General features: G+C 43.1%; 1 protein-coding gene across 6 annotated transcripts in view; it reads left to right on the plus strand.

Annotated features, from left to right (window-relative positions):
- Positions 1–25,471, plus strand: part of samd4a (sterile alpha motif domain containing 4A) — a 213,899-nt gene that overhangs the window by 160,299 nt on the left and 28,129 nt on the right. For all 6 annotated transcript variants that reach the window (XR_010975696.1, XM_068039169.1, XM_068039173.1 and 3 more), the window contains 2 exons: positions 8,954–9,040; positions 24,206–24,509. Coding sequence is in view for 5 of the 6 variants with exons in the window: in XM_068039169.1 (XP_067895270.1) it covers positions 8,954–9,040; positions 24,206–24,509 (391 nt within the window). In the remaining variant the exon portion in view is untranslated. The remainder of the gene's footprint in view (positions 1–8,953; positions 9,041–24,205; positions 24,510–25,471) is intronic.

Here is a 25,471-nt window from a genome sequence, read left to right on the forward strand (position 1 = left end):
ACGAATGCTCCAAAGTGAGTCCATCTGCAGCTCCAGAGCCGTCATGCGGTCTGACAAGAGCTGCAGCTGGACACACTTGCAGCACGTGAAGGAGTCAGGGACATCAGCCGTGTCCCTGAGCTCCCACATTGAGCAAGAGGAGCATAACACGAGTCTGAGATCTCCTGCCATTTTTAATCTTAAGCTTAACTTAGTCTTAACTTAGATAAATGAAAAAGGAATGAAAAGTTTTTACCAATCGCACGAAAAAAAAAAGAAATAGAAAAAGCCTTACCTTATCTACACACCACCGAGTCCTTTTTTTTTTGGTTAGAGGAGGAGGGCGAGTGGGAGACACTACAGGTGTAGTGTCTCGGGTTCAGCCGCTGCCCAAATATATAGGACTTACTTACCCAGCTGCCACCTCGCTCTCCTGTCGCCGCTGCAAAAAGAAACCAGCTGCCACCTCGCTCTCCCTGTCGCCGCTGCAAAAAGGAAACTGGCTGGTGTGGAGCATAAACACCAGCATGGGCCCGTTGCACCAAATGGCCTGTTTCTGACAAGTTAATTGTATGTAATGTAATATCAGATCACCTTCCACTTAGTGTTTTGGAACTCCGATGTTGCGGACATGGAACACTTCATTTGGATCTTCCACAGTTCTTGTGAAGTTTTGCCAACAATTGTATCAGGAAAGAACTCACCATCAGGACCCCAATTCAAAATCAAGCTGTTGACTTGGCATTTAAGATCACGATGTTAAACATTTTAAGTGATGGGACAGAACAAAAATCATTGATTGCTGTTGCTTGGAATAACGTTTTAAAATGAATCCTGATGAAATGTCAGCCTGACACACTTATTTTTACACTAGCATAAAGTATCAGTGTTAAAATAACACCAATCAGAAAATCCAGGCTGTTTAAACACCCACCAAATATAAATTAAGTTTAAATTTAATGGCATGTACTTTGTATAAAAAAAATTGTTTCTTCTCAAAAATACTGTAGCCCTTTGTGTACAACCATAGCTATTGTCCAGCTGTTTCAAGGTATCAACTAAAATCTGGTCTGTCATGCCAATAACACACAAAATATAAAAGTTATTTTAAAATACTAGCTTTCAGTAAGCTTTCCATGGATTGAACTAAAAACTAGGCAGGTTAAAACTCTTGAGCCATGAATCTGCTTACTGATTCAGCTTTATATTTAAAGTAAAATGCACAACATAGATGTAACAAGCAGGAATTTCTGCGAACATCATCTTATCCAGAATTTTCTGTACTGATTAAGTTGATTCTGTTTGAACTGCGATGGATCATATTCCAAGATGGCGCTGGCTGGGCTGTGGGCATAGATTAGAGAGCGCACACTGGGAATGTGGTGTGGGTTAGATGAAGTCGGATTGGGAGCAGTCAAGTGAAGCGTCACTTTGCTCTTCAGGACTGTCCTCCCCTGGTGACCTTGCTGTGCCCTCCACCACCCCAGTTTTGGAACCTCTTGTCGAGAGAAAAGGTAGCATTTTGTTTTGTGGCGTCTTTGTCTTCCTATAGGAACTGTACCTAGGACATTAAACAGTCTAGCAGTTCCTTTGTTGGTTTACTTAAAATATGCAGTTATTTCAAGAGCATCTTGTGATTTACTGGCAAATAGGATAGATTTGCTTGTGCATCTGACAATTGCAACACCAGGCAAAGTAAAGGATCATTCTACACAAGTGGCCTCAAAAGGTTTAAAAGATTTCTCTCGGCACTACCTGCAAAGTAATGGAGTAGTTAGTTTGCCTTCACGAAGCATAACTATTGACTGTTCAAGACAATAAGTGCTTTGATGTGTCATGTCCACGCAATCTGAACTTATGAACTAAAAAATGAGCTTGTGAAGTAAACCTGAAATGGACACTTTTTTTTTCTTCTAAACAAAATGGAGTAAGAGGTCAGGTGAGCTTTCCTTTCCTGCCAATACACACAACTACAAGAGCCCTGAACTACTGGACAAATCTTGGAGAAGTCATTAAAATACAAACCACCTTTCTGGACACAACCTTGAGAAATCATTAAAATGAAACCAACCCTTTCCGTGGTGATGGCTGCTTCTCTCCAACTGATTGGATTAACAATACTCTTGCATATTTTTGACTCCAAACTCAAATTCCAAAGAATGGGTGTGAAAAACCCTACTCTTTCAAGGTGAGATAAAGATGAATGACACCCCAACATTGTTGAACAATGCCTCACCATCAGAAACCATTTATGAGGACTATGGAAAGAGAAACTATGGTCACATGGCCAACTAGGTTTCTGATGAGCTTAAATAAAGGTATATTCTGGGCAGACAAAGGAAATTCATCTATGCCTAAAGATTACTGGTTTTGAACTACATGTAGGCAACGACTGGAGTTGGCCTTGAAATCTCTACGTAAGAACTTGTACCAGGACTTCACTATTGACTTTTTTGGCTGGAATATAACAAGAACAGTCTAACAGCGCATCAGTCTTCCTGAACCCCTCAAGTGTTTCTTAGGTGAACAAGGGAAAAGATTACAGGCCCGCACCGTTTCAAGTCTTTACTTCAGGATAAAGCAAGTTTAACAGAGAACTCTTTAAAATCATCAGACTTAACGCATGTTATCTTTATAATCTTTATAATCTCTACCTTTTCTTAAGTGTGTGCGGCACAGTGGTTAGCACAGCAGCCTCACAGCTCCAGCGACCCGGGTTCAATTCTGGGTACTGCCTGTGCGGAGTTTGCAAGTTCTCCCTGTGACCACGTGGGTTTTCGCCGGGTACTTCGGTTTCCTCCCAGAGCCAAAGACTTGCAGGTTGATAGGTAAATTGGTCATTATAAATTGCCCCTAGTATAGGTAGGTGTTAGGGAAGGTGGGGATGTGGTAGGAATATGGGATTAGTATAAATGGGTGGTTGATGGTCGGCACAGTCTCGGTGGGCCAAAGGGCCTGTTTCAGTGCTGTATCTCTAAATAAAAATAAAATAAATAAAAATAAATAAAATCTGAGTGTGATTGTGGGTGGTGTTGCATATATTTCAGGTGTTGTATAATAAACATTTATCTTTCTTTTATGCTTGCGCAAAAACCTGTCAGTTGTCTGCTCTTGCTGATTAAAGCACTCTGGTTTAAAGAGAACACCTTTTTTAAAAAAAAAAGGTCAGTCTGTCAAAGTGAAAAAGGGGGAATCATCCCCATCATCTCTCACCTGTTGGTTGCAGATTGGGGCTCATCCGGGATCTGAAACATTAGATTAAACAAGTGAATTGGACACGGGAGTTGAATTGATCGCTAAAATTGTAAAAGAAAAAGTAAATCAGGTTTTCTCTTACTTTTACTGTGATAAATTTAAGACATGGCCATGTTCGATGCCAAAGCATTTGTAAATCAGGAAATTATCTTGAGGTGCATTGAATCCAGTAAATGTTGAGGAACTAAAAGCTATAGCTAACTAGGTGAGAGTAACTTTTTAAGGCCAAAAGCAAGGAAACCAGAGAACCTTAAAAACTCATTTTTACGTTGACTCAAACAGAAGAAACAAGCTGAGACTGACAAAATTGCACTAGCTTGAATTCAAATGGAAAAAGAACTTGCCATACAAACATTGGAATTCAAGTTTTAAAGGGAAAAAGAGCAACAAGGGAGAGAGAGGCAAGACAGTTTGAGTTGGACAGAGAAAAACTGAATAGTGAGGGTAACCGGCAATTCAAATACTGGTGTGATTCGAAGCAAAGCTTTTCTGTCCTGAGACGCTCCCTATTCGTGCCAAAATTTAATGAGAATGAGGTCAAATCATACTTTCTCTTTTGAGAAAATTGCTCACAGGTTAAATTGGCCAAAAAAGTCTTTGCCCTGACTTTTACAGGGTGAATTAGTGGGAAGAGCCCTTGAAGCTCCATGCTACCAGATGAAAGTTCTTTATATTATGTGCAAGCCAAAACTGCTGTTTTAATTGCCTATGAGTTGGTCCCTGAATCATACAGACAAAAATTCAGGAATACTTGAAAAAGGCCTGCCGAAACCTTTATTGAATTTGAGCAAGTTAAACACATAGCTTCTGATTGCTGGATGAGATCTTTGAAGCTAGAACCCTTGTATGGGAATCTACTGGAAGTGATCCTATTAGAGGAATTCAAAAATAGCGTCCCAATTAATGTCAAGTCCCATATTAAAGAACAAAGGGTCCAAAAGGTGACGGATGCTGCTGCAATGGTGAACGATTATGAACTTGCGCACAAACCCTTCAATCCTATCCTCTGCAACTTCATTCCTGACTTTTAGAGAGCCCCCTGTGTGCTCACTTCTATTCTCCCTTTCACTACCACCCCATCGCTGTCCTTCTGGGGATTATTAGTCAGTGACTGGAGTTTGGCCTTGAACTCCCTACCTGTGAAATCATACCAGGACTCCACCATTGACCTTTAGACTGGAAGAAACGAGCAGTCTGCAACAGTGCATCTGCCTTCCTGAGCCCCTCAAGTCTTCAGTGAACAAGGGAAAAGATTACAGGCCTACACCTTTTCAAGTCTTCATCCCAGGGAAAAGCAAGTTTAACAGAGAACTCTTTAAAAGTATCAGACCTAACGCATGTTATCTTTATAATCGCTACCTTTTCTTGAACGTGTGTCTATCTGTATGAGCGAGAGAGTGGTTGTTGTGTATATTTTGGGTGTTGTATAATCGTTTACATTTTAAACTTATGAGAAAACCTGTCATTTGTCTGTTAATAATTAAAGCACTTTTTAAAAAAAAAAAGCATGCAGTCTTCGGTCAGTCGAGAAGTGAAAAAGGGGGACCATCCCTATCCCTCACTCACCTGTCCGAAGCAGATATGTGATCTAAGGTGACAGCTTTTTTAGAATCTCCTATTTCTGCCATTGTAGTACCCCAGTGTAATTCATTCCATATGGAGCTTGTATAAGTAATACCAATGTTAGCTTATCTATGTTTAGTATTGTTCAAAACAACAACCATCACTTTTAATGATTGAGACATCCTTGTTTGATAATTAGTCCATGCTCCTTCCTGTGCTTAAATTGTGCACCTTGCAGTGCTTAAACCTTTTATTTTTGCACATAGATCTGTCTTGCCAACAGTCTTCTCTGCTGTTTCCTTCAAAAGTACTAAAATACAAAACCAGAACAAGGCTTTTTATTTTCGTGTTGATAGGAGACATTGTTATTTATAGGGGACTCAATTCATTTGTGTGCACTTGAACTGCATTTGAAGATAGAGGAAATCAGCCCAAAAGTTAGTATTCCAACATCTTTATCCCTTTTTTATGCAGATAGTACCTCATCATTGTGTAGTCATGCACCCCAGAGATGGATCTTCTGCCCTACAATAACAACTTGCATTTTTATAGCACCTTTAATGTAATAAAACATCCTAAGGCACTTCACAGGAGCATTATCAGACAAAATGTGACACTAAGCCATTTGGAGATTTTAGGAGTGGTGACTAAAAGCTTGGTCAAACAGGTAGGTTTTAAAGAATCATTTAAAGGAGGAAAGAGCGGCCAAGAGGTATAGGGAAAAAATTCCAGAGCTTAAGCCCTAGGCAGCTGAAGAAACAGCCGCCAGTGTTGGAGGGAAAGAAGTTGGGAATGCACAAGAGGCTAGAGTTGGAGGATGGTAGAGACCTTGGTGGGTTGTAGGGCTAGAAGAGAAAGAGATGGGACGGGTACTACTTTGAGGGGTGATCAATCTAGTTTGAAGTCTGTTGTAAGCAATATTATATAGTAATCTTGTAGTCTAATAGAAATGTTGCAGGCATACTTAAAGGACTTTCCTTGTATTTTTAACTACAGAAATAAGTTATGTAAATTTACATCAAAGTTGAGGGTACAGTCTAGTTCACATCACTAACACTCATTTATCATAATTATATAGGACATTGGCTATGTATTGCATTTGATGACTGAAATTGAGAGAGAATGTATTTGAGGGAGAGTGGCTAATACTGTCTTTTTTCTTACTCATTCCTTTATTTCTGAAATTTGGGGCTATCTAAATTGACGCCAAAGAGCTGCCGCGATCTCCCGCGCAGTGGCTCATTTAAATAACTGGGGCAGCCCCCCCCCCCCCCCCCCCCAAATCACCTGGAGGGGGTGGGCTGTCCATTCCCAACAATGGCATCAGATGCCTGTGTGCAGGCACTGGCGCCTTTTTCTTTTAAAGGGCAGCCAGTCCTGCTGGTTGTTTTGAATTTTTAAAGCAGTATCCCCTCTCAAAATTTATACAATAAATTTCTAATGCCCCTTTCCCACCCCCTAATAATTACATTAACAATTTCTCTCTCTCTTCCCACCCCACCCCCACAAAAAAAACATGTTGAATCTGACCTGCACCCCCGCCCCCCCCCCCCCCCCCCCCAGACTGCACAAAGTTTAAGGTTTACCCCTTCCCACCATGCCCTACACCTATTACGCTTATTTGACCCATTTTCCGCCGCGCCACCCCCCACCCCGCACTAAAAACCTTAACTCCTCCCCGCCAGTGTCACGCTGGCTTTCCCCAGATGGGGACTTGAAGGCATGGGAGTGCAGGCCGCTATACCGAAGATAGCGGCAGCCCTGGAAGATTTAAGGTAAGAATTAGAACATTACAGCGCAGTACAGGCCCTTCAGTCCTCGATGTTGCGCCGACCTGTGAAACCATCTGACCTACACTATTCCATTTTCATCCATATGTCTATCCAATGACCACTTAAATGCCCTTAAAGTTGGCGAGTCTACTACTGTTGCAGGCAGGGCATTCCACGCCCCTACTACTCTCTGAGTAAAGAAACTACCTCTGACATCTGTCCTATATCTATCACCCCTCAACTTAAAGCTATGTCCCCTTGTGTTTGCCATCACCATCCGAGGAAAAAGACTCTCACTATCCACCCTATCTAACCCTCTGATTATCTTATATGTCTCTATTAAGTCACCTCTCCTCCTCCTCCTCCTCTCCAACGAAAACAATCTCAAGTCCCTCAGCCTTTGCTCGTAAGACCTTCCCTCCATACCAGGCAACATCCTAGTAAATCTCCTCTGCACCCTTTCCAAAGCTTCCACATCCTTCCTATAATGGGGTGACCAGAACTGCACGCAATACTCCAGGTGCGGTCTCACCAGAGTTTTGTACAGCTGCAGCATGACCTCGTGGCTCCGAAACTCGATCCCCCTACTAATAAAAGCTAACACACCATATGCCTTCTTAACAGCCCTATTAACCTGGGTAGCAACCTTCAGGGATTTATGTACCTGGACACCAAGATCTCTCTGTTCATCTACACTACCAAGAATCTTCCCATTAGCCCAGTACTCTGCATTCCTGTTACTCCTTCCAAAGTGAATCACCTCACACTTTTCCGCATTAAACTCCATTTGCCATCTCTCAGCCCAGCTCTGCAGCCTATCTATGTCCCTCTGTACCCTACAACATCCTTCGGCACTATCCACAACTCCACCGACCTTCGTGTCATCCGCAAATTTGCTAACCCTTGATTTAAAATTTTGCATATCAGTAATTTAAATATTTAAATCCAGATCCTTCCACCCAGTGGCAGGGGGGTCCCCACAGAGCCTCGTCATCGCCGGGAGGATTGGGCAGGGCCCTCCCAGCGTCTGCCTCCGTAGTGGACCTGTGCCAGAACAATCTTCCGCGCCCCCCGCCACGGAGCCTAATGTGGTGGGCTTGGTAAAATCCAACCTGGTGTATCAGGGAGGGGCTCTATACAGTGATTGTTGTGCCTCCTACCTACATTTCTGTGCAGTGGTTATTGTATTCCTCTATTTTTATTTTGTCTGTTATAGCTAAGATTATATTGGAATCATGTGGTCTAATAATGTTGCAGGCTTGCTTAATTAAGGGACTTTCCTCTTTTTTTTTTTAACGACAGAAATGTTAAAAATTTAAAATTTGATCCTTTTTAGAAGTGCCAAAAAAAGCCTGAAGGAATGATCCTCCACACTTGTCATAGTTAATTTTTAGTGCAAGACTTGTTGATTGGCAGTCATTACCACTTATCATGCTTAGACTGGAATAGACCAGACTGAACTTTCTATGGAAAGTTTAGTTCGTATATACCGTGCAAATACAGCAACTTCACGCCATTCAATACATTTCGGTGGTGAGGCAGTTGGCGAGTGTCATTTTTGCAAAACTAACAGCGGCGCGATGGAACTCTGACAACATCTTCTGGATATTTGAGTTTAACTACATAGCTGCCCCTCACCTGAAGTTGCTGTACCATTTGCGCATAAATAATAGTGAGTGACATTAACCCCATTATTACCTTGACGGGAAAATCTGGGCCATCAAGTTTTGAAAATGAACATAATCTTACAGTAGATCATTGCTTTTGAATTTGAAAATGAGATGTGTACATCTTCATAACAGTTATGACTGGTGCATATGTGAATAACCATAGGAAGGGTCAAGGAGTCTTTTTAATAAGCTAGTTGAAGACTTACCTGGATAACCTTTTCAGATCTATTCTGTATGTTCTCAAATTCAGTCGAGGCAACCATAGGCATCAAAACAAATAAGTCACATTCGCCAGGTTTTCAATCATTTTCTGGGTACAGTTTATCAATGCCCTCTTGCAATAAAGTTATTTTAGATCATTTTTATTTTTTCTTAAGATCTCTCTCCTGCTTTCTCCCTTCTTAGCGCCCTCCCAAAATATTGATGGTGATCATTTAACTACAGACCACCATCCTGTCAAAAGATTTATTTCTCCTGATTTGGCTCCAAAAGAATAGCATTGACTGATGCAACTTTTACGGCTTGACTTTTATCTGCAACCATTGAGCGCAACATTTTAACTTTGTCCATTACTCGTGCCTCATGAAGCAATTTTAATGCCGGCATTTAAGTTTAAAAACAAATACAATATTTTAATTAGACATGGACAACATAATTTAATATTACCATTGTGTACGAGTGTTTGAAGCCTGGTGTTTGTTGTTCTTACTGCAGAATGTTACCAAAGGTGCAAGACACAAAATTGTCCTCAGTATACAAAAGCTGAAGGAGAGACAGAATGTGCTCAGATCATTGGAAAAGGTAAGAAATGTGCAGATACAAATGTTTGTTCCTCTTCCGTGCATCGAATTTAGTTTGAGATCATCTTTTTGCTAAGCATCTTGATTCAAATCTTACTTCCCCACTATAATCCTTGCAATCGCTATGCAAGTATGTGGTCAAAAGCTCTTCAATCTAATGGGGGCAAATTTTACTTAAACTTAGTTTGTGGACTGTTGCAATTTACAAATTACAAATTGTATATTATTGAGTTCTAAATTGTATATAAGAATAGTTCCTTACTTTGCTCACTCATTTAGTTTTCTACAATCTTTTCATTGTTTGAATTTTATCAGTTTCCACTATATGTCTCTTCAGAATTGCATAAATACTGTTCTGTAAACAAACTTTGAAATTTGTCAGAGCAATGCAAGAGTGATCATTTCTATAAACCATATTAATAGACATCGGTGACCAGTTTGTAGGAATTGAAATAGGAAAAGTGTATCGTACCACAGGGTCTTATTGACTTGCTTTGTGTATGTATTCAAAATTTTATCTTGAGGGATCCTTGTAATGTGATCCTAGTTTAGCCCCATTCTAAGCCTGTTTTATAGCTTATTTCTTAGAAAATGATTGCGTGTTCCCTCTCCCGAAAGTAGGAAAATGCAAACACAAATTACACTTTCATTCTTACTTTCCCTCCCTTCGCCCTGCTGGCCCTGGCAAGATTATAACAGGTCCTGGGCAAAGGTTCCTGGTCCCATGATCATTTGGGTTCATTTGTTTAGCTGGTTAATTTGATACACTGGATGCTTTGGTCAAAATAACAATGTGGATATCTTGTAGGCTGCCTGGAAATTTCCTGAGGGCAGTGTTTCATGTGCTCCAGGATCTGATTAGGAGCTTAGTTAATCACATGATAGGGATACTTCAGTCTTCCTTCTATTGGAAAGGTGACAACTTCTCAAAACCAACATGGTAGATGCTAATTCTTGTCCACTGTTGGCAAGGAAGGTTTTGTCCTTCAGGTTATACTGTGGGTTCCTCTGTAAGGAATCCATTTGCTATTCCCCAGTTCTTCAAGCATTACACCATTGATTATCAAGACTGAAAGGCTTTGGTGACTGTTCAAAATGGCCTTATAGATTTGAGATAGTTTGGTATTAGGTTGAGCAAGTCAATCTGGATTGGCATGTCTTGCCCTTTTTTTTTCCATTCATGGTATGTGGCCATCGCTGGCAAGACCAGCATTTTATTGCCCTTGAGGTACGGCCCTCATCTATGCTCCCCAAGTCCAAGGAACACCGACTTGCAAGCAGACAACTGGTTTTGCCATCCACTGCCAGATCTGGCTGGACCATTTAAAACACAATCGGGTCCTGCTGCTGTCCACTAAAACGGCACACCTATTCCAGGGGCCTCCTGGAAAGCAAAGATAACCCCTGGCTGCTTTCCCCTACTGCAAACCGTTGTCTTAATCCTGCCCTCTCCTCTCCTCTGCACCTTAACAATGTGCGAGGAGCTCATGAACTTCTTTGTCAAGGTCAAGACCATCCGATCAGCTGCCTCTGCCGCGTCCCACTCTTCCACTAACCCACCTGGCCATACGTCCTATAATACTACTCCTAGGAGCTCACATCTTTCTCTAGTTTTTCTCTCTCTCTTTCTCTATTTCCCCTCATGTCCTCTCTGCAGTCATCTTGTCCATGAGCCCTACCTCCTGCTCCCTCAATCCTGTTCCCACTAAATTGCTGACCACACAACCTCCCCTCCTGGTCCCCATGTTAGCTGATATTGTAAACGGTTCTCTCTCTCTCCAGTTGTTGTCCTCTCTCCTTTTAAATATGCCATTACCCCTCTCAAAAACCAACCCTTGACCCCACTGCCCTTGCAAACTACCGTCCCATCTCCAACCTGCCTTTCCTCTCCAAAGTCCTTGAATGTGTTGTTGCCTTCCAAATCCGTTTCCATCTTTCCTGGAACACCATGTTTGAATCCTTCAAATCAGGTTTCTGCCCCTGCCACAGTACCAAAACAGTTCTTATCAAAATCACAAATGGCATCCTGCGTGACCGTAACAAAGATAAACTTTCCCTCCTCATCCTTCTCAACCTGTCTGAAGCCTTTGACACGGTTGACCACACCATCCTCCTCCAATGCCTCTCCACTATCGTCCAGTGGGTGGGACTGCTCTTGCCTGCTTCCATTCCCATGTATCTTAACATGGCCAGAGTATCACTTGCAATGACTTCTTTTCCTGCTCCCACACCGTTGCCTCTGGTATCCCCCAATGATCTATGCTAGGCTCCCTGCAATTTCTCATCAACATGTTACCCTTCAGCGATATCATCTGAAAGCAAGGCATTAGTTTTCACGTGGATGCTGATGACCTTTAGCTCTACCTTACCGCTACCTTCTCGACTCCTCCAATGTTGCTAAATTATCAGACTGCTTATCTGACCATCCAGTACTGGATGAGCAGAAATTTCCTCCAATTAAATATTGGGAAGACTGAAGCCATTGTTTTCATTCCCCACTCCAAACTCCATTCCTTAGCTGCTGACTATATCCCTCTCTGTGGCAATGATCTGTGATTAAGCTGGTCTGTTCACAACCGTAGTGTCACATTTGACCCCAAGATGAGCTTCCAACCTCATTCGTGCCATCACTAAGACCACCTATTTCCACCTCTAACATTGCCCCTGTCTCAGCTCATCTGCTGCTGAAACCCTCATTCATGCCTTTGTTACTTCTAGACTTGACTATTCCTACACACTCCTGATGGTCTGCCACGTTCTACTCTGGAAAATTGGGATCATCCAAAACTCTGCTGCCCGTGTCTTAACTCGCACCAAGTCCCGTTCCTCTATCACCCCTGTGCTTGCTGACCTACATTGGCCACGTCTTGATTTTAAAATTCTCTTCCTTATTTTCAAATCCCTCAATGGCCTCGCCCCTCCCTACCTCTGTAATCTCGTCAACCCTCCAAGATATCTGTACTCCTGTTATTCTGGCCTCTTGTGCATCCCTGATTTTAATCGCTCCACCATTGGTGGCCGTGCCTTCGGTTGCCTCGGCCCTAAACTTGAATACGCTCCCTTCACCTCTCTGCGCCTCTATCTCACTTTCCTCCTTTAAGACACTCATTAAAACCTACCTCTTTGACCAAGCTTTTGGTCATCTGAGCTAATGGCTGGGATTTTACCCTAGGCGGTCGGGAGCCGGCCACCGACTAAAAAGTCGGTAGCGGACCTGCTTCTGTCTCGCCTGGGGATCCAACCTATATTTTCCAGGTCCTTGGGCTTTAATTGCTCTGAGGCGGGATTTCCACCCGCTTGAGGTAGGAAGACCTGCCCAATAGAGCTGCCAGCCAATCAGCGGGCTGGCAGCTAACTATCCAAGCAGCGCCACTGGGAGCCATGGCTACTGCTGGGACTACAGCTCAGCATGAAGAAAGGATGTCGAGGAGCCCAGAACCAAGGTAAGTTATGGTCGAAATAACAACAGGAAATGTTGGAAATACTCAGCAGGTCTGACAGCATCTGTGGAAAGAGAAGCAGAGTTAACATTTCAGGTCAGTGAGCCTTCATCAGAACTGGCAACGGTTAGAAATGTAATCGGTTTTAAGCAAATAAAGCAGGGGTGGGGCAAGTGATAACCAAAGTCAAGGTGTTGATAGGACAGGGTCACAGAGAGTAACTGACCAGAAGGTCATGGAGCAAAGGCAAACGGTATGTTAATGGTGCGTTGAGAGACAAAGCGTTAGTGCAGAGAGGGTGTTAATGGACAGAAAAATGAGCAGCCCTGGCCCAAAGCACAAACATGGAAAAAAAACAGTGGGCAGGCACATGGTAAGAAACATTGAATGATGAAACAAACTAAAATAAAATAAAAAGAAAAAATAGCTGAAAATAAAAAGGGTGGCCTGTCATGCTCTGAAATTATTGAACTCAATGTTGAGTCCAGCAGGCTATAGTGTGTCCAATCGGTAAATGAGATGCTGTTCCTCGAGTTTGCGTTGATGTTCACTGGAACACTGCAGCAAGCCCAGGACAGATATGTGGGCATGAAGCAGGGGGGTGTGTTGAAATGGCAAGCAACCGGAAGCTCAGGGTCATGCTTTCGGACTAAGCGGAGGTGTTCCGCAAAGCGGTCACCCAATCTGTTTGGTCTCCCCAGCCTCGAGGAGACCACATTGTGAGCAGCGAATATAGTATACTAAATTGAAAGAAGTACAAATAAATCGCTGCTTCACCTGAAAGGAGTGTTTGGGGCCTTGGATAGCGAGGAGAGAGGAGGTAAAAGGGCAGGTATTACATCTCCTGCGATTGCACGGGAGGGTGCCATGAGAAAGGGACGAGGTGTTGGGGGGTAATGGAGGAGTGGACAAGGGTGTCACGGAGGGAACGATCCCTTCGGAATGCTGACCGGGGAGGGGACGATGCGTTTGGTAATGGCATCATACTGGATGTGGTGGAAATGGCGGAGGATGATCCTTTGGATGTGGAGTCTGGTGGGGTGGAAAGTGAGGACAAGGGGGACCCTGTTGTGGTTCTGGGAGGGAGGGGAAGGGGTGAGGGTAGAGGTGTGGGAAATGGGCCAGATACGGTTGAGGGCCCTGTCAGCCACAGTGGGGGAATCCTCGGTTGAGGAAAAAGGAAGACATATCAGAAGCACTGTCATGGAAGGTCACATCATCAGAGCAGGTGCGTCTGAGACGGAGAAACTGTGAATGGAATGGAGTCCTTACAGCAGGCAGGGTGTGAAGAGTGTAGTCAAGGTAACTGTGGGAGTCGGAGCGCTTATAATGAATATTCGTAGACAGCCTATCCCCAGAGATGGAGATAGAAAAGTCGAGAAAGGGACGTGTCAGAGATGGACCATGTAAAGGTGAGGGAAGGGTGGAAATTGGAAGCAAAGTTCATCAAGTTTTCCAGCTCTCAGGGTGGGAGCAGGAAACGGCACCGATACAGTCATCAATGTACTGGACAAAGAGTTGAGGGAGGGGGCCTGAGTAGGACTGGAACAAGGAATGTTCAACATATCCCACAAAAGGACAGGCATAATTAGGACCCATGCAGATACCCATAGCAATCCCTTTTACTTGAAGGAAGTGAGCGGAGTTGAAGGAGAGGTTGTTCAGTGTGAGAACAAGTTCAGCCAAGTGGAGGAGGGTGGTGGTGGATGGGGACTGGTTGGGCCTCTGTTCAAGGAAGAAATGGAGAGCCATCAAACCATCCTGGTGGGAGATGGAGGTGTAGAGAGATTGGACATCCATAGTGAAGAGGAGGCGGTTGGGGCCAGGAAACTGGAAATTGTCAAAATGACGTAGGGTGTCAGAAGAGTTACAGATGTAGGTGGGAAGAGACTGGACTGATTTTAGGAAGGAGGTAAAAGCGGGCTGTCCGGGGTTGCGGGACTGAAGTTGGAAGCTGTGGAGGGAAGATCTCTGGAAGAGATGAGATCAGTGACAGTCCTGTGGACACTAGCTTGATGGTTCGGTAGCAGGACCATGGTCCAGGGGGAGGTAGGAAGAAGTTTGAGAGTTGGCGTTGAGCCTCTGCAAGGAAGAGGTCGGTATGCCAGACAACAACAGCACCACCCTTGTCAGCATGTTTGATGACAATGTCGGGGTTAGACCTGAGAGAACGGAGTGCAGCAAGTTCAGAGGGCGACAGGATAGAGTCAGTGAGGGGGGCAGAGAAATTGAGACAGCTGATGGATCGCCAACAGTTTTGGTCGCCTCGTCGGGAGTAATTGGTAGGGCCCTGGCGACGCAAGGGTGGTCCGCTTTTGTCAGGCGGCTTCTCTCTGTCCTCGGCCGCCTGACCAGCCATGGGTAAATTCCCCAAAGAGGCTGGTGAACGCAGTTACGTGGCCACTTGAGGGCCTTGATTAGCCTTGGGCAGGCGGGCCGTTTTCCACCGCCGCCCTGTGTAAGTGGCTGCAGGAGCAGGTCGGGAAGGGACCCCGGAGCCTCCCGCTCCATTTTACGCCAGCCCCCACCACCTTCCCACTCTTTGGGGGGTGTAAAACTCAGCCCAATATCTCCTTTTGTGACTCGGTGTCATACTTGGTTGTATGATGCTCCTATAAAGTGCCCTGGGATGTTTGATTACATTAGAGGTGTTATAAGTTGCAGTCTTTGGAGACTGCATATTCGCCATGCAGGTGTAAAGATGCAACGTTTGCAAGCAGCCATGGCGTTGTCAGTAAAAGTGTACCGGTGATAATTTCTCAGATCAGCTGGATATTGGCAGATTTGACGTGAACTTGATATTCTGCTGTAGACTGAAAATACTAATATGGTGAAGGGTAGGATCTTTTTTTTAAACTGAAGTCACAGATTGAGAACTACACCAATATGTGTAGGTATTGTAAGAGAGTAAGATGAAGCAGAAAAAGGGAGCATATGACATTAGGTTGATAATACAAGCGAGAACTGGGCTGACTAGCAAGCTCAGAGGGATATTGAAAAAGGAAATGGGAGGCAGAGAGAGTATGAAAAGAGACTGGTAGCTAACATTAAAAGGAATTCAAAAGTCGTCTTTAGGCATATAAATGGTAAAAGGGTAGTAAGAGAAGGGCTGGGCTGATTAAGGACCAAAAAGAGCTTCTATGTATGGCAGCAGAGGGCATGGTTGATATACTAAATGAGTACTTTGCATCTTTGTCTTTGGCAGAATCTTCTTCCTTGGTAAAGTCATAGTGAAGGAGAAGGTAATTGAGATTCTGGATGGGCTAAAAATTGATAAAGGGGAGGTATTAGAAAGACTGGCTGTACTTAATGTTGATAATTCACCAAGATTAGATGGGATGCTGAGGGAAGTAAAGGCAGAAATTGCAGAGGTACTGGCCATAATCTTCCAATCCTCCCTAGATAGAGGGTGGTGCCAGAATACTGGAGAATTGAAAATGTTCTACCCTTGTCCAGAAAGGGGTATGAGGATAAACCTAGCAGATCAGTTAGTTTAACCTCGGTGGGGGAAAAGCTTTCAGGAGCGATAATCCAGGACAAAATTAACAGTCACTTGGACAAGGGTGGATTAATTAAGGAAAACTAGCATAGATTTGTTAAAGGCAAATCAGGTTTAACTCACTTGACTGAGTTTTTTGATGAGCGTAATGTGGTTGATGTGTCTATGGACTTCCAAAAGGTGTTTGATAAAGTGCCACATAATAGTCTTGTCAGCAAAGTTGAGTTCCATGGAATAAAAGGGACAGTGGTGGCACGGACAGGGAGTTAGCTGAGTGACAGGAAACAGTCGTGGTAAATGATTTGTTTTTTGGACTGGAGGAAGATATACAGTGGTGTTCCCCAGGGGTCAGTGCTAGGATCACTGACTTAGATTTGGGTGTATAGGGAACAATTTCAAAATTTGAAGATGACACAAAACTTGGAATATTGTGAAGTGAGGAGAATATAGATAGACTGGCAGAATGGGTGGACATGTGACAAATGAAAGTTAATGCAGAGAAATGTGAAGTGATCTATTTCGGTAAGGAGAATGAAAAGAGGGAATATAAACTCAAAGGTACTATTCTAAAGGGGTGCAGGAACAGAGACCTGGGGGCATACGTGCACAAAATGTTGAAGGTGGCAGAGCAGATTGAGAAAGTGGTTTAAAAGGCTTATGGGATCCTGATCTTTATAAATCAAGCCATAGAGTACAAAGGCAAGGAGGTTATGATGAACTTTTATAAAATGCTGGTTTGGTCTCAATTGGAGTATTGTGTCCAGTTCTGGGCACTGCATTTTAGGAACGATGTAAAGGCTTTAGAGCGGGTGCAGGAAGGATTTACAAGAATGATTCCAGGAATGAGGGACTTCAGTTACATGGATAGATTGAAGAAGCTGGGGCTGCTCTTACAGAAGAGAAGGCTGAGAGGAGATTTGATAGAGGTGCTCAAAATCATGAGGGGTCTGGACAGAGTGGATAGAGAAATTGTTTCCATTGGTGGAATGGTTGAGAACCAGAGGACACAGATTTTAAAGTAATTGGCAAAAGTACCAGAGGCGACTTGAGAAAACATTTTTACGCAGCGTGTGGTTAGGATCTGGAATGCATAGCTTAAAAGGGCGGTGGAGGCAGATTCAATTGTGGCTTTCATGAGGGATTTCAATAAGCAGCAGAAGATTTAAAAACAAAATTTGCAGGGCTACATGGAAAGGGCAGGGGAGCAGGACTAGCTGCTGCGGGCTTGACAGGCTGAATGGCTGCCTTCTGTGTTGTAACCATTCTATTCTGTGGTTAGCTAATTTATTTTACCTCAGGCCATGTGTCATGCAAACCCCCACCTGCCAAGAATGAGGCATATTAATTTTGTCATATGAACATTGATTTTAAACTGTTGCTGCAGTGAAGAAATGACTTGTTTGAAGATCACCAGACACTGGGCTGGAAGGACATTTGCATTCTCAGACGCTGCTTGTGGAGACAAAGAAGTATTCCCTGCTCCAATTGACCCAAATGGTTTTTGATGACCCGACATTGAAGGTGTAAGGAAGTGCATTCCAGACCTGCTAAGATGATACAATCCACAAAGCCAGAACTGGTTAAACCAGCTGGTCACATGACTAACTGGCTGGTCCAGGTTTTTGGAACGAGCCACAGGACAGTTTGAATTCAGAAGGCAGTTCACAACTGAAGCTGGAACAAGGAAGCTGCTCTCTCTCTTGCCTTCTCCCAAGCCACTGGACCCATGGAAGGCACGTACACTTCGGGAGGAAAAAATTCTGACGTTGAAACAAGTTGAAGCGTGACCTGGGCCCCAACAAATAGCAGGACTTACCGGCAACCAAAAAGTCCACATTGAACTCAAAGGGCAGTAACTAACAGATATTGCCTCAAACGTTTCCCCTTTATTCTTTTGACAACTTCTATCTCTATCTGCGTGTATGTTTATCGTGTATGCATACTAGCGTGGTCGCGTCGCATATTCGAAGTCATTGATTGGATTAGAGTTTAAAATTAATAAACTTCTACCTTTCTTGTTGAACTCAGACAGGTTTCCTTAGATTTATTTGCCTTACAATTAGAGCAGTGAACAAGGAGTTACTGAAGGGTGAGCTAAAACACGGTGTTTCTAAAATTAAACCCTGTTACGGTTAAACCAGGCAAAGGCTGAGCAGGAACCCCTAGACCCCTTCTCGCCTGATCATAACAGAAATTTGGAGGCTAGCATCCTGGATTTGACCCACAGACAAAGGAGAGAAATTGGAAGTGGGAAGTCAAATTAACCCCAAACAAGAAGAGAAAAGGTTTCCATATAGGTTTTCTTGTGATTGTGTGTGCTAGAATACTAACATGTTTATGACTGAAGCTTGTAACTCCCTAAGCAAGGGTGAAGTAACTTGGGATAAGTTAAAATCACTGTCTATGGAGGAGTAGAGGAAAATGGTTGAGCAGTGTGGGATCACTGTACGTGGCAAGGCTAGGAAGTCTGAACTCCTAAGGCTAGTGGCCAACCATTTTTCCCTTGAACCTGAAGAAGCAGAAGCAGGGTTGGAAATAGACCCTGACAGGGTATTGCTAGCAAAGATACAATTGGAACAAAGGAAACTTGAAATAGAGGAAAGAGAGACCAGAAAGAGAAAGAGCCTTCCAGAAGGTACGTGAAGAAAAAGAGGAAAGAGAAAGAACCCTCCAGAAAGAATGCGGAGAGAGCTGAAGCGGTTTGAGTTAAATAGGGGTGACATAGTAACCCCAGTGAATGCATGGCCAATAAAGAGGAGCGTAATTCAGGGCTGGGTACAGAATTGTTAAAATTCTCCCAACTGATCCCAAAATTCAATGAGGGAGACGTGTAAGCGTTTTTAGTGTCTTTTGAAAAACTGGCAAGGTAGTTAAAGTGCCCAACTGAGGCTTGGACTCTGTTGTTACAGAGCAAATTAGTAGGAAAAACCAATGAGGTTTATTCCATGTTGCCAGATGAGAGTTCTTCAGATTATGAACGGACAAAAAAATGCTATTCTCCGGACATATGAGTTCATACCAGAAGCCTATCGCCAAAAGTTTAGAACCCTTGAGAGGCAAGCTGATCAAACTTGCCTGGAGTTTGAGAGAAATAAGCAGCTGGCTTTTGACCAGTGGCTGAGCGCTGTTAAAGTACAACTCAACTATGAGTATCTCAGAAGTAATTCTGTTAGAATTTAAAAACACTCTCCTGCTCCCTATAAAGACACATGTGGAGGAACAAAAGGCTCATAAAGCCCGGCAGGCAGAAGTCCTGGCTGATGAGTTTGCTCTCATTTATAAGTCAGTTTACCAGGAGAAAACCTTTCCTAATCACCCCCACAAATCCAAAAAGGACAGAGGGTGAGAAGGTGATAGAAGCCTAAGCAATCCTGGGAGGAAAGGAAAAGCAGGAGACACGGGCACTCCTCCAGCCAAAAAGAAAGGTGCTGTGAGTAGGAGTGAGACCCAGAGACCTCTGTGCTTCCATTGTAATAAGCGGGGCATTTAAGAGCTGACTGTTGGAAACTAAAGGGAAAACAGAGGTGCTAACAGCATTTATGGGAACCTGTAGAGACAAAGTCCTCGAGGGCGGAGAAACCGGGAGGGTGATGCCTCACCTAATCGAAGTGTCACGGCCGGGGGGGGGGGGGGGGGTGGGGAGTGCAGCAGAATCTGGACAAATACCTGCAAGCAGGAATGTCCCAGAGGACAAAGGGAAGATTAGTAAAGAATCCTCCCCCACAGTCAGGAAAAAAGGGAACCAGCCATCCCGCTAAGGTGAAAAGCCATTGCATGACTCGTCAAAGCACTGAAAGAGAGTTCAGAGTGGAACCGCCCATTGCCGTCGCCCCCGAGCGGAACTCCAACCTAGGGCTAATTAAATCAAGCCCGCCCCCTGCAGACCTCAACAATAACAAAGACACTTTAGGCAGTTATGGAAATGTGCAAACTGGAAAAATTTCCCCAAAAACCACATGTTTATTAGGATGCCAAAAAGGGCCTTTTAAAGCAGCACTGCTACCAGGGAAAGACAGGCTGTGACTATTGTTAGGGTTCTGAATGAATGAGGGAAATGCATGTGTGTTTTCTTGTCCTTATCTTCTCTCTAGTCCCTTTTAATGAAATGCTCTTTTTAAAAATCGCATTTCATTCCGCTGGGTGTGGAGGTGTCATGCAGACCCTCACCTGCCAAGAATGAGGCATATTAATTTTGTCATATGATTTTAAACTGTTGCTGCAGTGAAGAAAAGACTTGTTTGAAGATCTGGGCTGGAAGGATATTTGCATATGAAGAGATGCTGCTTGTGGAGACAAAGGACTATTCCTTGCTCCAATTAACCCAAATGGATTTTGATCATCAGACATTGAAGGCGTGAGGAAGTGCATTCCAGGGCCTGCTAAGATGATAAAATCCACTGGTTAAACCAGCTGGTCACATGACTAACTGGCTGGTCCAGGTTTTTTGAACTAGCCACAGGACAGTTTGAATTCAGAAGGCAGTTTGCAACTGAAGCTGGAACAAGGAAGCTGTTCTCTTTCGCCTTCTCCCAAGCCACCGGACCAGGGAAATCACGTACACCTCGAGAGAAAAAACTCCGACATTGAAACAAGTTGAAGCGTGAGCTGGGCCCCAACTAAGAGCAGGACTTACCGACAACCAAAAACTCCACATTGAACTCAAAGGGCAGTAATTAACAGATATTGCCTCAAACTTTTCCCCTTTATTCTTTCGACTTCTTCTGTCTCTATCTGCGTGTGTGTTTATCGCGTATGCATGCTAGCCTGGTTGCGTTGCATATTCGTAGTCGTTGACTGGATTAGAGTTTAAGATGAATAAACTTCTACCTTTCTTGTTTAAATCTAAGGAAACTTGTCTGATTTCTTTGCCTTACAATTGGAGCAGCGAACAAGGATTCACTGAAGGGGGAGCTAAAACAGTGTTTCTAAAATTAAACCCTGTTACGTTTAAACCAGGCAAAGGCTGAGCGGGAACCCCTAGACCCCTTCTCGGCTGGTCGTAACACCATATAAACAACTGAAGCTGTTGTAGTTCAGAAGCCTACCTACAGTTCTGTAGGGTTAGTGTGTATATTTCTTTTTCAAGGCAAAACGCAGCTATAACAGCTGTAACCTGAGAACAAGTGAGTAGAACTATCTACAAAGCTTAGATCAGATATTATAAAAACATTAAATGCAGAGGATTTGTTGGGTAGGCCTCAGATAGGGATTATTATTTTCTACAAAGCTTTGGCAGGTCTGTTAGAAAAGTCTGTAACTGCCATGGGTTGCATCAAGTAGATGAAAAAAAATCCCACTGGAATCCAGGGTTGAGGGTAGGGGTCAGTTCTTAAAAGAGGTTAAAGTCTTAGAATTAAAAATCTTCTAACTTAATGTATGCAAAACTGATGCAATTCTTTTTGGCTCCAGTTAGCTCCTACACATCTTTCCCCTTACCTTCATCAGTTGCTTGATTACTATCTTGGGCTAAATTCAATTTAAGGACCTTGGCATGGTGTTTGATTTGGAGCTTTGTTTTCTTCCATTACATCTATTACCATTACATATTGCCAAGATTACATTTTTCCACCTCCTAAACATATCCAACCCCTGCTCCCACTTCTCCATTACTGCCAAGACTTTAATCTATGGCTTAATCATTCACCTCAAGGTTCAGCTTCAATAATGTTACAGCCAGCCTACCCACTTGATCCCCTCCATTTATTTATTTTTATTTATTTATTTAGAGATACAGCACTGAAACAGGCCCTCCGGCGCACCGAGTCTGTACCGACCATCAACCACCCATTTATACTAACCCTACACTAATCCCGTATTCCTACCACATCCCCACCTGTCCCTATATTCCCCTACCACCTACCTATACTAGGGGCAATTTATAATGGCCAATTTACCTATCAACCTGCAAGTTTTTTGGTGGTGGGAGGAAACCGGAGTACCTGGTGAAAACTCATGCAGACACGGAGAACTTGCAAACTCCACACAGGCAGTGCCCAGAATTGAACCCGGGTCGCTGGAGCTGTGAGGCTGTGGTGCTAACCGCTGCGCCACTGTGCCGCCCAATACATAATCTATATAAATTAAGAATTATTCAGAATTTTGTTTAGATCCTTGTAATTCAGTTTTGCTGATTTTTAATTTTCGGCAGGTTCCCTGTGCCCTTTTCAGTTACAAAATCTGTGTTCTTACCTTTGCCTCTACAGCATTTCCCAATCCTGTTTCAGTATCTACCTTCAGTTTTATGTCCCTGCTTATGCCCACCATTCTTCTCATACAGGTTTGCTTTTGTTCCCTGCCCTATATACTCCACGGTTGGTGGCCAGTATTCCAGCTACTGTGCCCTTCTGTTGGGAAATCCTTCCACCATGCTTCCTCATTCCTGTTTTTAAAAGTCTTTTCAAAGCTTTTCTCAGTTTTATTTGGGCACACACCCGAATTCCATCTATCTTTTATTTTCTGAATTAGTGTCAATATCTTCTGTTCTTACAGTGGTGTCTTTTTAATGCAAGAAATGCTATGGAAAGTCGTTGAATATGCTAGCAAGGAACTTAGGCAAGATGTCTAGGAGGTATGAGTTGACTAGGGTAGAGAGAGATTGCATGAGAGGAGTGTTTTCTAATTAAAACCTATTCAGTCTACTCAACACATGCAATCTGTTTTCACACAGTTCAAACCTAGGACTTTAAGTAAAGCTGGTGCAAACCCACAGAATTTTGTAAATAATTCTGCAACATGGGTGAGGCGTAGCAGGCCTAGAGCTGGTGTAGTCAGTTTTTTTTCCTCCTACCCCTTCGCTGGATGTAGGCGTTGCTGGTAAAGGTAGCATTTATTACCCATCCCTAATGGCATAAGAAGGCAGTGGTGTGCAGCCTTCTTGAACCATTGTGGTCTGTTTGGTGAAGCTGCTCCTATAATATTGGGGTAGTGATTTCTAGGGCTTGGCAACGATGAAAGAATGACGATATATTTCCATGTCAGGATGGTGTGTGTCACATGATGGCATTCCTGTACACCTGCTGCCCAATCCTTCTAGGTAGTGAAATTCGTGTTTGGGAAGTGCTGCAAAAGAAGATTTAGCGAGTTGTTGCAGTGCAACTTATAGATAGTACACTGCAAACACAGTATGCCAAAGTGAATGTTTACATCAATGGACTGCTTTGTCCTGGATGCTGCAGCTCCAAGTGAGGAGTATTCCATCACACTCTTAACTCTTGTCTTGTATGTGGTGGAGAGGGTTTGAGGAGTTGGGAGGTTAACCACTTGTTACAGAAAACTTAGCCTCTCACCTGCTGGAGTAGTGGCAGCATTTATGTGGCTGGTCCAGTTCAATTTATGGTCATTGGTGATCTTCAAGATGTTGATGGTAATGCCATTGAGTGTCATGGGGAGTTGGTCATGCTCTCTCTCCCTTGTCTGTCTGACATTTATGTGGTGTGAATGTTATTTGCCTCTTACCAACCCAAGCCTGGATGTTGTCATAGCCATTTGGCAATTTGGTATTGACTGCCTTTTGGAGAGGACAGGAGTAATGAATCGGCCATGTCACTTCCAGTGCCTTGTTCTATAACTAAAAGATGATTGCTGCTTTGTGCGCATTCAAAACCTGCATAAGAGTGCAGGTTTCTGTTTACAGAAGACTTGGTCTGCTTGTGGAAGCTGCCTTTTGTTGCCATCACATTGAAAATATTCAGAAAGCCCAAAACATAGTTCACTTGCCCTATCTAGCCTTCCTACCCCTCCAATGTGTTTCAACCAATTAATGCAGAATGGAATTTTGTGAAATGTTCAGTCCAAGTAATGTGATAACTTACAAAGTATATAAAGCAGGATATTGATTTGATCAGATTTGTTTTGCTACTGTTGGAGGTCTAAAACTGAGCAGGTCAGATAATACCACTTAATTATTGTAAAAGAAACAATTGGAAAAGGTAACTGTCATACAATATCTTCAGTTTAAAACCTTACTAGTGAAGCGTGCATTTTTCACTCCGACTCAGGAGAATATTTAGCAAATCTACAGTTAAATATTTTTAGTATACCCAAAATTGATTGCTACAGTCCTAACCTATCTGAAATATCTTAACTTCCTGATCAGTCTAGATAAAATAAATATGCATGCTTTAAAATGTAGTCAATGAATAATCTCAACCAATGTAAATGTAATGAATATTTCAATAAGTTAAACACATTTTAATACTGCATTGATGCTTTATATTCTATTGTACAGGATATTCTTGAAGGTGGTAATCTGCGTAATGCACTCCAGGAGCTGCACCAAATGATTCTTACCCCTATCAAAGCTTACACTTTCTCTCATACCCAAAACACTGGTGAACAGAACCAAGACTTGGACTCTCAGTCCTCTTTAATGAACTCAGACAGCAGCTTAGGAAGTCGACTACCTGATGTGAAGGACTCTGCTGCTGTGGGCATTCAGCAACAAAATGTCACAGGGTGCGAGGGTGAGTCAGGAGGTGCTCCTGTTCCGGAAGGAGATCTGCCTGGACAGTTTACAAGGGTCATGGGCAAAGGTAGGCCTTACTTTTGAAGATGTCTCAATTAAAAATATATAAAAAATGTTAAAATAAGTCATAAAAGGAAAATCTAATGGTGCAGTGGATTGTAAAGTAAAAGAATGTCATGGGGTTTGGGTGGCCTTTGGGCTAACTGAGACTTATGCCAGCAATTTCCATTGGGATTCTGCTGCATTCCTGTTATAGCTTCAGTGAAAGATTGAAAGAACCTCGGGAGAAACAGCATTACAAGGTTGTTTACTGCCCCTTCTCTGGAGTTTACACCTATCTCCTGCCAAAATTATACCAGGAGATGAGAGAAACCCCCAGTTGAAATACTACCCCACAATTTCAAATTTACCCCAAACCAGTGAGATAAAAGGTTGCTCTGCTAACTTTATAAATCTTGCAGAAAATATGTGCCCATTCTTAACCAATTCCGAGTGAATCTAGATTTGCAGTACAGATCTCTAAATTAACCTGATGTTTCATGTTTATTCAATGAGGCCACTGATGCAGTACAAGGGAAAATTCACATTGGTGCAAAAGGGCATGGTCTTCTAAAAATCATAGTATAGGTAGAGTAGAGGGAAATGTTACTGTCTCACTGGAGTTATCAGCCTTGGTTCAGTAGTAGCATTCTTGGCTTTGAGTTAGGAGATCATGCATTCAAGCTCAACTTCAGAGATTTGAGTATGTAATCAAGGTTGACACTGTTTTGCTGCACTGTTGGAGGTATATTTCGGATGAGACGTTAAATTGCCTGTCCCCTCGGCTGACGTAGCACTATTTGGAAAAAGTGCAGGGAATGCTCTCAGTATTCTGGCCAATATTTAGCACTCAGCTAACTCCACTAAAACAAATTAGCTGGTCACTTTTCTCATTGCTATTTATGGGACCTTGCTATGCACAACCAAGTCTTCGTGTTTGCCTGCGTTATAAAAGGGATTACTCTTCAAAAGCACTTAATCAATAGTAAA

Source organism: Heterodontus francisci, chromosome 9, assembly GCF_036365525.1.
Source record: "Heterodontus francisci isolate sHetFra1 chromosome 9, sHetFra1.hap1, whole genome shotgun sequence".
Classification (NCBI taxonomy): domain Eukaryota; kingdom Metazoa; phylum Chordata; class Chondrichthyes; order Heterodontiformes; family Heterodontidae; genus Heterodontus; species Heterodontus francisci.